This window comes from Doryrhamphus excisus, linkage group LG21 (assembly GCF_037039965.1).
Source record: "Doryrhamphus excisus strain RoL-2023G ecotype Guam linkage group LG21, RoL_Dexc_Guam_v1.1, whole genome shotgun sequence".
NCBI classification, from domain to species: domain Eukaryota; kingdom Metazoa; phylum Chordata; class Actinopteri; order Syngnathiformes; family Syngnathidae; genus Doryrhamphus; species Doryrhamphus excisus.
The window spans coordinates 15,076,373-15,091,826 of NC_136377.1; the positions used below are offsets into that span (position 1 = coordinate 15,076,373).

General features: G+C 42.9%; 2 protein-coding genes and 1 non-coding gene across 4 annotated transcripts; 2 read left to right on the plus strand and 1 right to left on the minus strand.

The window, feature by feature from the left end:
- The first annotated feature begins 2,973 nt into the window (after positions 1–2,973).
- Positions 2,974–7,883, plus strand: LOC131138786 (15-hydroxyprostaglandin dehydrogenase [NAD(+)]-like). Of its 2 annotated transcripts, XM_078787722.1 has the most exons (8): positions 2,974–3,107; positions 3,630–3,753; positions 5,192–5,298; positions 5,467–5,563; positions 6,262–6,338; positions 6,423–6,580; positions 7,306–7,493; positions 7,602–7,883. In XM_078787722.1, the coding sequence occupies exons 1-7, from the start codon at positions 3,015–3,017 to the stop codon at positions 7,454–7,456; spliced, it is 807 nt and encodes a 268-aa protein (XP_078643848.1). In that variant the 5' UTR covers positions 2,974–3,014; the 3' UTR covers positions 7,457–7,493; positions 7,602–7,883. The 2 variants fall into 2 exon arrangements, with proteins under 2 accessions (XP_078643848.1, XP_057944001.2); XM_058088018.2 differs by having other exon boundaries at positions 7,306–7,871.
- A 284-nt stretch (positions 7,884–8,167) lies between these two features.
- trnav-aac (transfer RNA valine (anticodon AAC)) lies at positions 8,168–8,240 on the minus strand. Its single transcript has one exon. It is a non-coding gene; the product is annotated as a tRNA-Val (tRNA).
- Positions 8,241–8,395: 155 nt separating this feature from the next.
- On the plus strand, positions 8,396–12,608 carry znf346 (zinc finger protein 346). The gene is made up of 7 exons (XM_058088016.2): positions 8,396–8,537; positions 9,123–9,226; positions 9,451–9,546; positions 9,641–9,782; positions 10,023–10,250; positions 10,336–10,435; positions 11,357–12,608. Exons 1-7 carry the CDS (start codon positions 8,480–8,482, stop codon positions 11,649–11,651), a joined length of 1,023 nt encoding a protein of 340 aa, XP_057943999.2. The 5' UTR covers positions 8,396–8,479; the 3' UTR covers positions 11,652–12,608.
- The last annotated feature ends 2,846 nt before the right edge of the window (positions 12,609–15,454 follow it).

Below are 15,454 nucleotides of genomic sequence, written 5' to 3' on the forward strand. Positions count from 1 at the left end.
TACGTCTGACTGAGTAACCACTGACAAACTACCAACACAAATACATGCATGTAAGCGGCAATCAAAGTAACTTCAAAAAGATAGTTGTACGTCATGAATTGCAACATCAACAGCTTGAAAACTTTCGTTTTTAAACTCTCATCGCGTCGTTATAACTCATGAAACGCCCACCCAAAACACACAAATGAGCCCAATTACACCGAGAAATACTCAATTTTGTCGTTTACTTTATAAACAATGCAGGGAGTATAGCTGCTTATACAGTAAAAGGAGGTGTCGACGAACGCCCGCTATACTCTCCCCTGCACGTGTCCACAACGCAGCAACACGTGCGCGCGCACGCCCGGAGAACTCTAGTACAGTAGTAGTATTTTACTTTGATGTGGTTACTGTCACAGTGTAAGCAAGGTTAACGGGGATTGTGTGTCAAATTGTTGCTAGTTTAAAAAAATGTGTGTTGAGGAGAAAAAAATGACAGTAGAGGTGGCGTAATTGATTATATAACATGCTCAGAGGTACCAGTTTGACTTGATGTGTGTTACAGGGAGTGCATTTAGGTTTGAGAAGAATGTAGGCAATCATGCACAATCCCACGGTACATGAATGGTCTCACGATACACCAGGCAATTCAAGAGTCTGTTGGGGCTCTTGGAAAAAAATCCTGGGGCTCCCCTTTGCTGTAGAAGTTCAATGTTTGCCACCAGCGCTGTTGCATCTCCAACTTCTCATTCATACAATTTTTTATTGTAGTTGGTACAACCCATTTTGAACTGCTTTCCCTACTACTCAGTGGACTTTGGCCTCTCCCCCTGCCAAGTTTTGGAAGTTCCCTTTCTGTTGGACATTCCATGGTGTGCCTTTTTGCCCCATCAATTTATGTTTAACCTTTTGGACTTTGAGCAATTTTCCCTTGAGGGATAATAACATAATTTATGTTAAATAATCACATTGTACTTGCAGACACACCTCTGTCATACACTGCTGTATTGCTTCTCTTCACCAAGCGTCCCCTCACTGTAAAGCAGGCCGATGTTTCAATCAATGGCGGCGTGCTATTCTTTGTGGCCGACCACACTGGTAACACGTAAAGCTCTCTGGCATTGTCCGCCTCTTTAGCAACGTAATCACCAGTCAAACCCAAAATGGGATGGCGGGGGTGAAAACACAACAAGTCAGCAGCTGGTCAGCAAGTCACAGCTGAAAGCCACTAAATGGCAGATTTGCCCAGTAAGCAGGACAGACATTGGGAAATGGGGGGAGGGGGGGGGGCGCTCGTAAGCACGTATGCTGCGAAGTACGGCTTCTACTGTATTTTGGCAGTGGTGTCTAAAGTGTGCCCGGAGGACCATTTGTGGCACACAGCTAATTTTTTAATTGGCCTACAGCCTATTTCTTTCTAGTCACAAAATTGAAAATGAAAAAAAATGAACCAATGACATTCCGCCAAGATTGAGCAGAGTGCTGGGAAAACACTCCCCCACACAAATGCAAACATGCATGCACTCGTCAATATATCGACCCCGGCAAAATGATCAAATCTATATTTATTATACGGTTCATTGATTTATTGATTATCGTGACAGGCCTATACACTTGCAAACATTAGCTTAGCCACAGCTGGAGGTTAAATAGTATATACGCATACACCTACTTATCTCGACAAACATCAGCTAATATAATCAGCAATTTTAGGAAACAGAACAAGACAATTCATTTATTGTGGTTGTCATTTTTGGCATACACAACTGAAGTCTCAGGCCGCCACTTGCTTTGTTTTAACAACCTTTTTGGGTTTGTGACACAATAAAACAATAAATAATAGGCCAAGTAATGACATGACTTAGTGCTCCATTACATTCCAAGAGATAGAGCTTCCTGCTATTGCTAGGCCAGCCTACAATAAAAGCGGGTTGAGACTTACTTGAGTAAGGTTTGTGGGCTATTGCAAAACTGCTCACCAGTATCTGCTCATAGGATAATTGTTTTAGCCTGGCACTATGTACAATATTTAATATGGGGAAGCGAGTCATGGCTTGCTGGAGAGTCTCATGTTAGTTTATGCAGAATATTGTTTGCAAATGTGACCCCTGACCTCTCAGCTGTGCCACATGCAATGCAATGTGTTGGCAACGCTCCCAAAACGTCTACATACTCCAGCAGCATGTACGGTCATGCTCAGTCTGCTCATCAGGAGCTCTGTAGGAGTGACTGTGTCAAGAAGCTTATGAAGTAGCTTGAGGGAACTCTGCTATTCAGCATTGATAAGAACTCCACCAAACACTTTGAGGCGCTTGTCAGTACACAGAGTGAGGCTGTACTGCCAGAGTCCTCCCAAGAGCTTTAACTAAACTCACAAATGAATGAACATTAAACTACTGATTTACACGAGTAAATGGACAAACTGGAGCATATAGGAATTCACATACAGGGTGTGTTGCAGCGCTGTAGCTCCCTCTAGTGGACACATACGAAACGGACAGGCAGTAAGGCGCGCATTAAATCAAATTGCGTTTTTGACGTCGTCTGTGATATCTGTTCGCATTTGTGTAAGTTTGAGCGGATTCTACAAACGTCAGCCTAGATTCGGCACGCTTATAGTCAACCAAAGGCAAGCTTATTTCACAATATTTGTGAACTCTCCGAAAGCTGACTTGGAGACAGGGGCATAAAAGTCACAAAACATACACAATATCAACATAAATCAATAAGAATTCCTCAATAAACTACCCCAAAGCCATACACACCACAAGGAAAAATACTTTTGAAAGAGTTTTGAAATTGAAAGTCATATTAGCTCAATTGTTTCATTTCTCCGAAACGAACATTTACATTTTTTTAGTATTGTTATTAAACAGATTATTGCAAAAGTGAAAAAAACAACATTCGCGTGGCCGATTGTGTAATCTCCTGCCACCATGCATAGACTTGCTTGTGGGCAGTCCCTCCCCATGCATTTTTCCTTACTTGCAATCAGACTTGAACACACTTTCTAATTCTACCTGGGCCACAAAGCAATGCAACTAAGCGGGAAAGTCTGCGTAGTGACGGGAGCCGCAGGGGGGATTGGAAAAGCAATCAGCGAGACTCTTTTTAAAAATGGAGCAAAGGTAAGACAATTTAAAAATTCATGTTCATGTTCGGTATTTGGTTTGGTTCGGTTAAAAAACAACTGGTGCGTTTGCGCTGCCGCTGCTTGGTTTGGTCCAGTGTCATCGAACCTTGGTGTGCAGATGACGTCATCTCCAATGTGAATGCTATCAGACCAGGACCACAGGTCTTTATAAGTATATTTTAGAAGCTTTTTGTGAAAAGTAATCTTGTAAAAAGCACAGACTATAAAAATAACCTAGCATATGTCATTTTAATTTGGAATATTTGAGCTCTGTCATGTAATATATCATGAAAACTGGCCTTTATGCATATTTTCTTCGATCTGTGCACCCTTTGTCGCCCTTTGAATGTGAATGCAGCCTTAAAGACGGCTCTGCAGTGATTCCACAGCCTTGTTATGGTGCATTTGGTCAACTACAGAGTGGTAAAGTGTCTCTCTGTGGAAAAAAAGGGATCAAGTCTGTTTCATTGTCAAACATTGTGATAGAGGCTGTGTATGTGATGCACTTGGGATGCAGGTGGTTTTGCTGGACGTGGCCGAAAGTGCAGGAAAGAACCTCATGGAAGTTCTCAACAAGGAGGACGGCCAAGACAGAGCTCTGTTCCTGAGCTGTGACGTCCAGTCTGAGGTGCAACTGAAAGGTAAACACAGAAGGAAGCACCGTAAGATTGTTGGTCCATTCTATGGGTGGTGTTCTTCTCCTGTGCAAACCTGCCTGGCTGATTATAACCTGTGCCACTTCAGGCACCTTGCCCTGTGAGACTTTGTGTTTTTTACCCCTAGAGGGGAACATTCATCAGCACTCTTGTTGTATTGATTCTAATATTCCCCTCAAATATTGTAACACAAATTGACCCTAAAAATATACGCCTCCAGGGAATGATTTACAGAAAATAGTTTGTGTCTGGCACTTTGTGTATTTGTTTAGTACATAAATAATCCTGGTATCATGAAACTCTCATCTGGTTTCATTCAGACCTTGTCATATTAACTGGCAGCATTAATGACCTAAGGCATTACGAGTAGTGCTGTGCAAGTCGCAGGGGAGGTATACAATACAATAGAAAGGTGCACAGTTACACGTGCCGCACGGTGGGCAAGTGGTAAACATGTTCGCCACACATTCAGGAGACTGGCATCTCTGTGTGGAGTGCCTGTGCGTGCCTGGGTTTCCTCCAGGTACTCCAGTTTCCTCCCACATTCCAAAAACATGCCTGTAAACTCTAAATTGTCCATAGGAATGTGAGTGTGAATGGTTGTTTGTCTAAATGTGCCCTGCCATTGGCTGGTGTACAAAGACAGCATACACCCGCAACCTTAATGAGGATAAACAGCATAGAAAATAGATGGATGGATAGATGCAAGTTGGTGCACCACCGGACAATACTAAAGAAAGCAAACTTGACTATACTTTAAAGTACTCATCATACGGCTTGTACCATGATACTGTATATACAGTAGTTATCGTCTAAATAGCTGGCGACACAAGTGGGTAGTCAGGTAATTGTCTTCCTTCCACTCATGCGTGGTGGTGGTAGCCTCACAGCTTGCTCGGGGAGCTGCGGTTCATTGAAGGGAAGCATGATTTCCAACTTGTACCTTCACATTGTGAAGCAGAAACACGTTGGAGTGCCAAACACACCTCCGAGCCTCCACCTCCACCTCCACCATCTTGCTGAGGAAGCTGAAGGTGAAGACCTGCAGACCTCAACCCAATAGTGGAAGTGGAAGGAAAGAAGGAAGGTGGAGGAGTGGAAGGTGTCAGATGTCTGACATCCACCAGGGATGTTATTGCAGGGGAGTTGGGGAGGATTCCAACAACCTATAAGCTCCAAGCTATAAAAACAATGGTGCTCAGACTAAATAGTCACCCCAAGGACATGTTCACTGTGAGGTGGACTCACTTGTGTTGCCAACTATTTCGACATTCTGTGTGCTGACTTGTGCTCAGCGCTGTACAAGCTGTACACTGGCTTTTCTAAAGTAGATCCAAGTTGAGAAGTTGGAGAAGTCGTGGGAGATGGGAGATAATCGAGATGTCACTTTGGTTGAATGATTTTTCTATCTTCTGCCCTCCAGCTGCCTTTCAGAAGACCGTCAAAATCTACGGAGGGATAGACATCCTCTGCAACAATGCCGGCATCTTGAACGAGAAGGACTTTGAGAAAACCGTGGCCATCAACTTTGTAAGATGTAGCTAGAAGACGAAGATGATGCATATCCTCTGGTGGTGATCATTTGTGACTCCTGTCGCAGGGTGAATGTTGTGTCACGCTTCCTTGTTTGCTTTTTCACAACCTTCCACAAGTTGAGTGACTGCTGTTGGTTTGACATAAAGAACCCGTCTTCCCTAGGTGTCCGTCATCAGGGCCACCTATCTGGCCCTGGAGCACATGAGCAAGTTGAACGGTGGTCAGGGAGGCATCATTGTCAACATTTCATCCATAGCAGGTAAAGAAGGCACAGCATAGTTCATCTATGCTCATCATGCATTTCATGTCATTATTGTTTTCATTGTTCTAAGTTACTTTGCAGGATTATGCGAAAAAAATCCTTTTTCCAATTTCCATCTAACTTTGTAGAGTGGGCCGAGGGAAAAAAAATGTTGTTGCAAATCTGGATAAAAGTGCATATTTCGGGTGTACTCGCACACGGCCATCGTTCTGATTACTGTAAATTCTGGACTTCATTTTCACACGCTTTGAACCCTGTGGCTTAAACAATGACGCAGCTCATTTTTGGCTAAAAGAGGCACAATAATCACTAGGCTAGGAACCCACGCCTAGCTAAAACTCAACTCTGAACCTCGACGTCACTTCCTGTCGTCCCGTTACATTTACAATCTGTCTAACACACATGTGTACTTACATTATGCCTTAGATGGCTTACTTACTTTGATCATTTCTCGAGTAATGCGAGTGTATAAGTGACTGTGGGGTTGTTAGTACATGTCTAGAGAGCTCTAATGTTATTTTATTATTATTTGTTAATGTTAAAACATTAAAACATTAAAGCTAGTAAACAGATTTTCTAAGCTCTAACTACAAAAATATTCACATTTTGACTTTGCGGAAATTCACTTATCATGGTTGGGTCGAGAACTAATTAACCTCAGTTAATTATTTCCGCTCTTATCATCCATCCTGCAGCTTTCAAGCCTCTGCCAGGCTTGCCGGTCTACAGTGCCACCAAGAGTGGCGTGAACATCTTCACGCAAGCCATGGCGGTGAGCACCAAACATTTCTCACATCCCTGCAGAAGTAGTGAAGTATAATCGCTGTAATAAGAGTTGTCATTGTGTGTTTATTAGGATGTGTCGACCAGGTTGGGCTACGGCGTGCGTGTCAATGCCCTCTGCCCAGCTTTGGTCCAAACCGACATGATCACCGAGCTTCATGACAAGATGGGTCAATACTGCCAACTGGAGAAGCCTGCTCTCCAAGTAGCAGACAAGCTTGGCATACTAAGGTAAGGGTGAGAAGTGAAACACCTCCATGTTGTATGACTTTACCCCCTGAATAGTTTCACTTTATTATATATGTTATGTAATGCACTTCAACTTTCTCCTTCTCAATGTCTTTTTTCTTTCATTTTGGCAGAAAAACTGTACCGCTTGCAGTCCTTCTAGACTTTTATCTACAACACGATATTCCAAGCATATATTGTTATCACAAAAAATACTTGTGTGCTTGTCACCTTGACATTTGGAATTCACTTATTAATCAAAGTGTAGTCAACGTCTAATAAACATATCAAATATAAAATGTTAGCATGTGATTCATCTGAAAATCTTAACCCATTAAAAAATAGTCACACTATTCTCTGGGGTTTAAGCCACACAATTTAGAGTGGAAGGCTGCACGGTGGAGAAGTGGTTAGCGCACAGACCTCACAGCTAGGAGATCCGAGTTCAATCCCACCCTCGGCCTGTGTGGAGTTTGCATGTTCTCCCCGTGCATGCGTGGGTTTTCTCCGGCTACTCCGGTTTCCTCCCACATTCCAAAAACATGCTAGGTTAATTAGCCACTCCAAATTGTCCATAGGTATGAATGTGAGTGTGAATGGTTGTTTGTCTATATGTGCCCTGGGATTGGCTGGCGGCCAGTCCAGGGTGCCGGAAGAGCCACCATCACTTCATGTAGGCTTACGAGATGCGTTTTTCCTTGTTGTGACTGCGCTGCTTTCGCTTTCAGTGTCTCCCAGGTGGCTGAGTGTTTTCTTAAGCTGGTGACGGACGAGACCAAGAATGGGGAGACCCAGCTGTTGGCCGCCAACGGAATGACGTCCGGCACATTCGCCAACACCGGCATGACGAGTGACGCGATGCATCAGGAGCGCAAATAGAAGCTCCAACATAATGAATGGAAACAGCTAGTGTCCGGTATTCACTGATACATATTTCTATTCGACTGTGCATATGTCTATAGGCATGAATGTGAGTGTGAATTATTGTTTCTTTATATGTGGCCTGCCATTGGCTGGCGACCAGCCCAGGATGTACCCTGACTCTCGCCCAAAGACAGCTGGGATAGGCTCCAGCATACCCTAGTGAGGATAAGCGGCATAGAAAATAGATGGATGGATGAATTGTGCTCTCTAAATAAACTTGCCTTGCCTTCATAAGTACTCTATGATTGTTGTTTTAATACTGAATTCCTACACTCCTACATTATTGACCTGCATACAAGTTGATGCCACTTTGCATCATGATGCAACCCTTTCTCCCCATCTCAACAAACTTTTTCCAACTACTGAAGTTGCTTATTTAACAAGCTCAAGCTCCCCCTAAATTGCATTTGACGTAAAGCCACATCTACAGAATAAAAACTTCAAGTAAAGAAATTCAAGTAAAGAGATGGACAGCAGTTAGTCTAGTAAAGTCATGCTATAGCACCATACCTTCATCTTTGGCCGTTTCTTCTCTTCTTTTTAAATTGATGGCAGAGAAAATTGCTGATTTAGTGCTTACGATTGTTATCTTGACTCTGGTATTTAAGTTTTTGTTAGTTTCTTTCGGCTTTAAGTTGTATTCCTTTAAAAGGAGGGAAAAAAACATGTTTCCGCCCGGTTTCGAACCGGGGACCTTTCGCGTGTTAGGCGAACGTGATAACCACTACACTACGGAAACTGTCTCACCACGAAGTGCAAGTACAATTTATATAAACAAAGGTATAAATAGTGTACCTGTACTGGTTGCCAGTGCAAACTTTGTACATACTTTGTGCGTACAGTACATAGTTCACTGTAGTATCAATAGAGATCTGTTGAAAATTACCAATGCACGAAACTGCTAACAGCGAGCTGTGTAAAAACGTCCGCCAGAGGTGGCGCATGCGCACGAGAGAGAAACCGTTGTGATACGAAGTTATGGCCTTCGCCATGCAGACTGAAAATTTTCCTTGCGTTCCATCCGGGCTGGACCAAGGTAGGCACTTCTTTTTCCAAAGGAAACCGGAATATATGTTCACTTAACTTATGTGTTGTTATCGGCTTCCCGAACGCTAACGAATGTGCGTAGTTTGCTGCTGAAGTATTAATCAAGCTAGGCTAAGCTAAGCTAAGATAACCGCAGCCGCCTGGTCGCCAAGGTCGACGAGAGCGTGTTGGCATCGGATTATTTTTGCAGAATGAATGCTAATCTGTTCTGATGGCTGTAATACCAGTTGGCCCAGAGAGTTATTTTTTATATTTGCCCTCTCTGCATTTTATTTTTACTTCATATACAGATTGGATCACATTTTAAGTTAACATTAGCCGCTATACAGAATAGACACGCAGCTTGACTGTTGCTAAAATTGATTTTAGTATTAGCATTAGTTCACTTAAAGAGGGGTTTTGTTATGGGTTATGTGTTTTTTTTTCCTGCACAAAAGATTCTCAACAAATTCTGAGTGTGTACTACTTGGCAGACGGGTTCACACGAGGAGAAGATGCTCAAGCAGCAGCAGTTTACTCCTATCATAACCGCATGAAATGTGGGATAATCCCAATGTGTTTCTCCCCATTACAGTGAATAAGATGATCAAGGAGCACGGTGACCTCTTTACCGACAGCCTGTGCAACATCTGCAATGCTGTCCTAAATTCAGAGTCCCAGAAGTTGGCTCATTATCAGGTCAGTGAGCCCCCAAAAGCGTCTATCAGGAACGTTACTATGAAATGAATGTTGTTCACTGTTAGCTGTAGAACGAGTTCAGTTTTCCAGGGGCACATGCACCGCTACGCATCAGTATAATGCAGCACTTAATGACACAATGGCCAGCTGTTAATCATAACCTATTGGCATCATGGATTGCTGGTGTTTTTGGACCTTCTCCAATGCATCTTTTCTTCTTTCAGAGTAAAAAACACGGCAACAAGGTGAGGCGCTATCTTTTAGACCAAAACAAGAGCGGTCCAGAGTTGAAAAAGTTCAAGTCTTCATCATCTGACTCGGTAAATTAAGTCTTTATCCAATACTGCCATCAATATAACGTTACGTTATTTTTAGGATAATGCTTGACTGCTTTGGTCTGTGTGTCTCTTTCAGGTGGAAACTGACACATCTGACCCCATGAAGATCTGTGACATTTGCAAGATGACCTTCACGTCTTCCGTTATAGCCCAGTCTCACTACCAGGGCAAAGTTCACGCCAAGAATCTGAGACACCAAACTGCGGATCCTCTGTCTCGTACGTTTTGGGTTTTATCGGCCCATTCACCTCTTTTCCTAACTCGTTTATGGTGATCCGACAATTAGTTTTATTGTTGCTGCAATTGCTGTATTGCCATCCACATCCGCATGCAGATGTGGCATTTGTAAATCTGAAGATTACATTGCAGTTAGGGATAACCCACCCGTCCACTGTTTGAGGAACCGCAGTAGGCCTGCTCGTTAAGTTCTATAATTATGATATATTTCCCCTCAATAGAAGCCCAAGCGGCTGTACCAGCACAGCCCAAAAAGAAAGCAGAAACGGCAACACAAGATCCCGGCACAGACAGCGTGGACGACAAACACCCGGACCGTTTTTGCTCCATCTGCCAGGCCTCCTTCAACAACGCACAGATGGCCCAGCAGCACTACGTGGGCAAGAAGCACAAGAAGCACATGGCGAAGCTCAACCTGTTGAAGCTGTACGGCAAGCCCACCACGCCAGGTGACACGGAGGAACCCCTTCACCACATATTATCCCAGTATCTCTTCCTGATATTTGCTAACGTTTATCTTCTTCGTACCTCCAGCTGCCGCAGGGCAAGGTCTGCTATGCACCATCTGCAACATCGAGGTGAACTCTGTGGATCAGTACCAGTCTCACATCAGCGGGGCCAAACATAAGAACCAGTATGTATAACACAGCCTTTCATCATTTTAATAGGAACATGTTATATAGTTGGTTTGTAATAGCTTTTTAATGACACTTTGGTTTGTCTGTATGTGCCCTGCGATTGGTCGGCGACCAGTCCAGGGTGTACCCCGCCTCTCGCCCAAAGACAGCGGGGATAGGCTCCAGCACCCCCGCGACCCTCATGAGGAAAAAGCAGTAGAAAATGAATGAATGAATGTTTGGGCGGGAGGAGGGAAATCTATGGAAACACTGCTGGAAGCGGCGCAGAGTCTGGAAGATCTAGAAAGCTTTCTTTATCGTTTGTGGCTGCTCTTTCGGAGTCCACAACTCAATACAAAGGCCCGAAAATTTGTGTGTTAGGTCCCCTTTATGTAATGATTTGGAGTGCATGAGAAAGTGGAAAGGAAATTGAGGCTCTTTTTGACCACACGATTCATTTATAAACGAGTGCATTGCACAACACAGCAGCAACACAACCCATGTTGTAAGAGCAGCAGGGGGGTTCTCAGCCAGCATTAACAGCACTGATGAGTTCATTATAAGCAACAGTGCAATGAGTGTAACACAACCGAGTAGCAACATTTAAAGCAAATGAAGAGGTGGCTAAAGCCGCTGGATGCTAACCACTCTTGACACTACAAATGATGCGCCTGCCATTTGTGTACTTGATTAGAAACTGCAAGTTAGAAATGCAGACATTGTTGGTATGGTGCCTTTTCCGGGAATGGCTTTCTTCGGCCCTCTGATTGGTTAAAATGACCTCGTCGCTAGGAGGAAAAATGCTACATGCTGCAGGCATGAGAATGACAACTGATGGGCGATAAGATACCTCAGCTCTATTAAGCTACATGCTAAATAGCAACAACTTGTGTATATGGCGTTCCATCCAAATTACACCTTCTCTAACTTGGTTACAGAATGAAAAAATCTGGCCTGGAGCCATCGGAGAACCTGCACATGGCCCAACAGTCACCTGCTAACAAAAACAAGTCAACAGATAGCGGCGACCACTCTGAAACTATTGAGACCACGGCTGAAACGGGCGACAACCAGTCTGGAAGCGGATACAACCAGTCTGGCAACGGCGATTACGAGTTTGGAACAGCAAGCCAACAGTTTGGGAACCCTTCCGCATTGGGAGATGACGAGTTTGTGACTGAGGGCAGCCTTTTTGGGTCGGGAGATGACCAGTTTGTCTCCTTAGACAGCTAGTCCGGCCCTCAGGAGAATGCTTATTTAAGGGGATGCTAACACCCATGAGACAGGATCCAGCGAGCGACTTGAGTGGGAGGATTCGGTCAGGACTCGGGACAGAAACCCCACAAACAACTAAGTTTCATTGGACCTTTGCATCCATACAGAATCATGCTAGTAGGTTCCCCCCTCCGAAAAAGCAGCTTTGGACTCTGGAAGGTTTCTTTCCTAAGGAGCCTCAACTTCAGTATGAAATATCTTAGTTTTTTTTAATCTAAATTATTTTTTATAGAATGTAAAACCTTTTTTTTGGGCTCCGAAGTCGCACTCTTGTTTTTAGCATTCGATGATTACCAGTGTAAAAACCCAAATCTGCTTAATGCTCGGCATGAGTTTCAAGGTCACGTGATCCCACATCCATTTCACTTTACAACATTTCTAGAAACGTCTTTATTACACAACTTTTCCCGCTTTTCCACTGCACGGTGCCGCGTCGTCCTTACTCACTTTCGGTCGTTCGGTTTTTCACTTCTGAATTCCTCTATTGGTAAGATGGGTAAGAGGGTGCATTTTATTCAAGAGGAGACTGAGGGCTTTTCCAATGTAGAGCATTAGTTTGGCTATTGTGATGACTTTTTCAAAATAGTGCAGCAGGGAACTGTAGGGAACTTGACTGCATCATTTGTGATGAGACTTTGAAATGCATTTTATTCAAGGAGACTGAGGACAGTATATTTTTATTACTTTTATTAATGCTACTTTCCAGCGCACGGGTCCAGCTCAGTGCTTCTTTTTTCCGTAAGGACGTATTGTATCCTTGTGTAAGGAGACATGTTATTTAAGAGCAGAGTGAGGGCAGATAGACTTTATTACATATACATTCATATTTACATACTGTGCACTACTCTTGAGTCCCTCGGTTTTTCACTTGAAAATAGCACCGTGAAACACCACCGAATATGCCATTGGAGACACTCCCTGGGATAGAAGATGCATTTTATTCAAGAGGTGACCGAGTGCAATAAGGGTAATTACTTTTTGCCCCCTTTTCCACTGAAAGGTACATGCCCATATCTCCCGTGTAATTATAAATAGTACAATGGGAAACTGTAAAACTCATATTCATTTCTTGCTGAAAGTGACATTTTACTTTGGAGCCAAGTGGACACAGTGGAGTTTTACACTGCAGCTTGCAGAGTTAGCTAATATTGTTTTAGTCGTCTTTTGTCTTGCCAAACGAGCGACCAACAGTGGTTTACGTCACCCATGTGTCATGCCTGGAATAGTACGTATGCAAAAGCATCATGAGAGAGTCGGGCCAAGCCGAATTGGTACCGTGCAGAGGAAAGTGAGCTTAAGAATAATGAAGAGACACCTGGTAGTACATCATGGTCAATAGTAACACTGGAAATGTCTTTGACTTTGTTGCCAAAATGTCACAAGCAGCCCCCCCCCCCTTACTTTACTGTTTATTGGTTCAATTGTCAATGTTGTTCAAGTGATGTCAAAATTAGGACAAGCGATGTCAGAACCATTGTCCTCACACAAAGACTGACTGAATGACTTTATTACCGAATGGCTGCTAAAGGGAAATGCTTTTTGGATGTCATTTTCTATGAATAAGGTGGCTGCTTTCTGCTGTATAGCTTGTGCTCATTCTCCTGGGTGGTGATGCTTTGCTTTCTCACTAAGTTGCGTTTTGAACGAAAGGAAGATTGCAAGTCGTGCATTGATTAAAAAAGAAAAGAAGGAAAATACCTCGTTACGTTTTCTCACTCCTTGTATTCTTCAAGTAGATTCGTGTGACATGCGCCAGCATCAACAAATAAACCAAAAATTGTCAGTTGCCGCGACATTCTTCACTGTCTCAAGTTTGATGCAGTGCACCACAACATCCACACGGTGTCGCCACTTCATTTCTCCAGAAACTAGACTGGGTCACACAATGACAGCTAGCAATGATGACACACACACACACACACACACACACACACGTGAGAGAAAGGGTGTCCCCTCTTCCTAAGTTCTTATTTCTTGTATATTTGTCACACTTAAATGTTTCCGCTCATCAAATTTAAATATATCACAATGTGAACACAAAATAGTTTTTAAGTGAAAGTTTTTATGTTTTAAAGGAGTCATTGCCCCCTAAACTTAACTGGTTGGGTCATCCTTTGGCGTTTGCCATAACATATTACACAATGAGTCTCTTATAGCGCTGTGGAGGAATTTTGGCCCACTCGTCTTGTAGAATTGTTGTCATTCAGCCACATTGGAGGCTTTTCCAGCACAAGGACTTTTGAAGGTCATGCCACAGCATCTCAATAGGATTCAGGTCAGGACTTTGACTAGGCCACTCCAAAGTCTTCATTTGGTTTTTCTTCAGCCATTCAGAGTTGGACTTGCTGGTGTGTTTTGGATCGAGGTTGAGGTCACCAACAGATGGCCGGACATTCTCCTTTAGGATTTTTTGGTAGACAGCAGAATTCATGGTTCCATGTATCACAGCAAGTCTTCTAGATCCTGAAACAGCAAAATAGCCCCAGACCATCACACTACCACCAGCATATTTTACTATTGGTATAATGTTCTTTTTCTGAAATGTGTTACTTTTACATGACATATAATGGGCCATACACCTTTCAGAAAGTTCAACTTTTGTCGCATTAGACCACAGAGTATTGTCCCAAAGATTTTTGGGATCATCAATATGTTTTCTGGTATCTTCTAATATGAGCCTTGATGCTCTTTTTGTTCAGCAGTGCTTTCTCTCTTGGAACTCTCACTTGTCGGTGGCTGTGAATTTACTGGCTGAGGTTTACTAAAAGATGTGCTGTCCATGGTGTATTGATGTACACACACACACACACACACACAACTTAACCAGTAAAAAGGAGGGATGTTCATATTCTCTTTAATTGTCAATGTGTTTATATATATTGTATATCACACATCCTCTCAAGGAATTTTTCATTGGGGTGGACAAGGCGAGACCATTTCTCACGTCGGGGTGGCAAGTTGATAACTGAAATGTCTCAATGGCCAGTGGGGTGGCCGGAGAGTAGCCAATGGTAGCTCCGCCGGCCACTGTGTCTTATTCAGTGGGGAAAAAACCTGTAAAATTCAATTTCGTGATTAGATCTGGTAAAATTTTTAATATGCTCCTGGAAAATAAATCACACAAGTGTTTGTTTTTATATTAGCAGATTGTATGACACTTTTACAGATAAAACAAGACAAATAGTTCCAGGTGGACTGTTAAACTAGTGTGTGGGTATCAAATATGCCCTCTCATTCTTTTTTCACACCGAGAACAAAACATGTTTTACATTTTTATTCTTTTCTAAAATACAAGTAAATAATTACACTACACACTACACTACACATACCTCTTACTCAAGAAACAACAATATACTATTTTTCTGTTTTTGTGTAAAACAAATGAGAAAAATCATCATGATTAAGCAGTAAAAAAAGTTCAAATTAAAGTTCTTGAACGGTGTGTTAAGCATTCCAGGAGCCTGACAATGATTGGTAATATACACAAGTCCGCCACTGGGTGGTGCTGTTATGCATTAGTTGGTGTTTGTAGGGTGCTAGCTACAATATGCGTACCCCTCTCGCCAAGCTAAATATCGCAAACCCAATACGAGAAACGGCTGTCAGCAAGCATATTAAGACTGCAGAAGTGTTTTTTAAATATGTATATAATCAGATGATGGACGTTTAACCTTCTCTGGCACTCACTCATGTAACTGTAAGTGTAAATACTGCCACTCATGTCATGTCATTGTGTGTGTTGCAGGTGGTTGACTGGTCGG

Bases quoted from the DNA above. Each gene is read 5' to 3' on its own strand.
- znf346 (XM_058088016.2), top strand. From the start codon at position 8,480: ATGGCCTTCGCCATGCAGACTGAAAATTTTCCTTGCGTTCCATCCGGG. The intron at 9,547-9,640 runs GTAAATTAAGTC...TGTCTCTTTCAG, and splicing joins AGTCTTCATCATCTGACTCG to GTGGAAACTGACACATCTGA. The intron at 10,436-11,356 runs GTATGTATAACA...ACTTGGTTACAG, and splicing joins GGGGCCAAACATAAGAACCA to AATGAAAAAATCTGGCCTGG.
- LOC131138786 (XM_078787722.1), top strand. From the start codon at position 3,015: ATGCAACTAAGCGGGAAAGTCTGCGTAGTGACGGGAGCCGCAGGGGGG. The intron at 5,564-6,261 runs GTAAAGAAGGCA...TCCATCCTGCAG, and splicing joins CAACATTTCATCCATAGCAG to CTTTCAAGCCTCTGCCAGGC. The intron at 6,581-7,305 runs GTAAGGGTGAGA...TTTCGCTTTCAG, and splicing joins GACAAGCTTGGCATACTAAG to TGTCTCCCAGGTGGCTGAGT.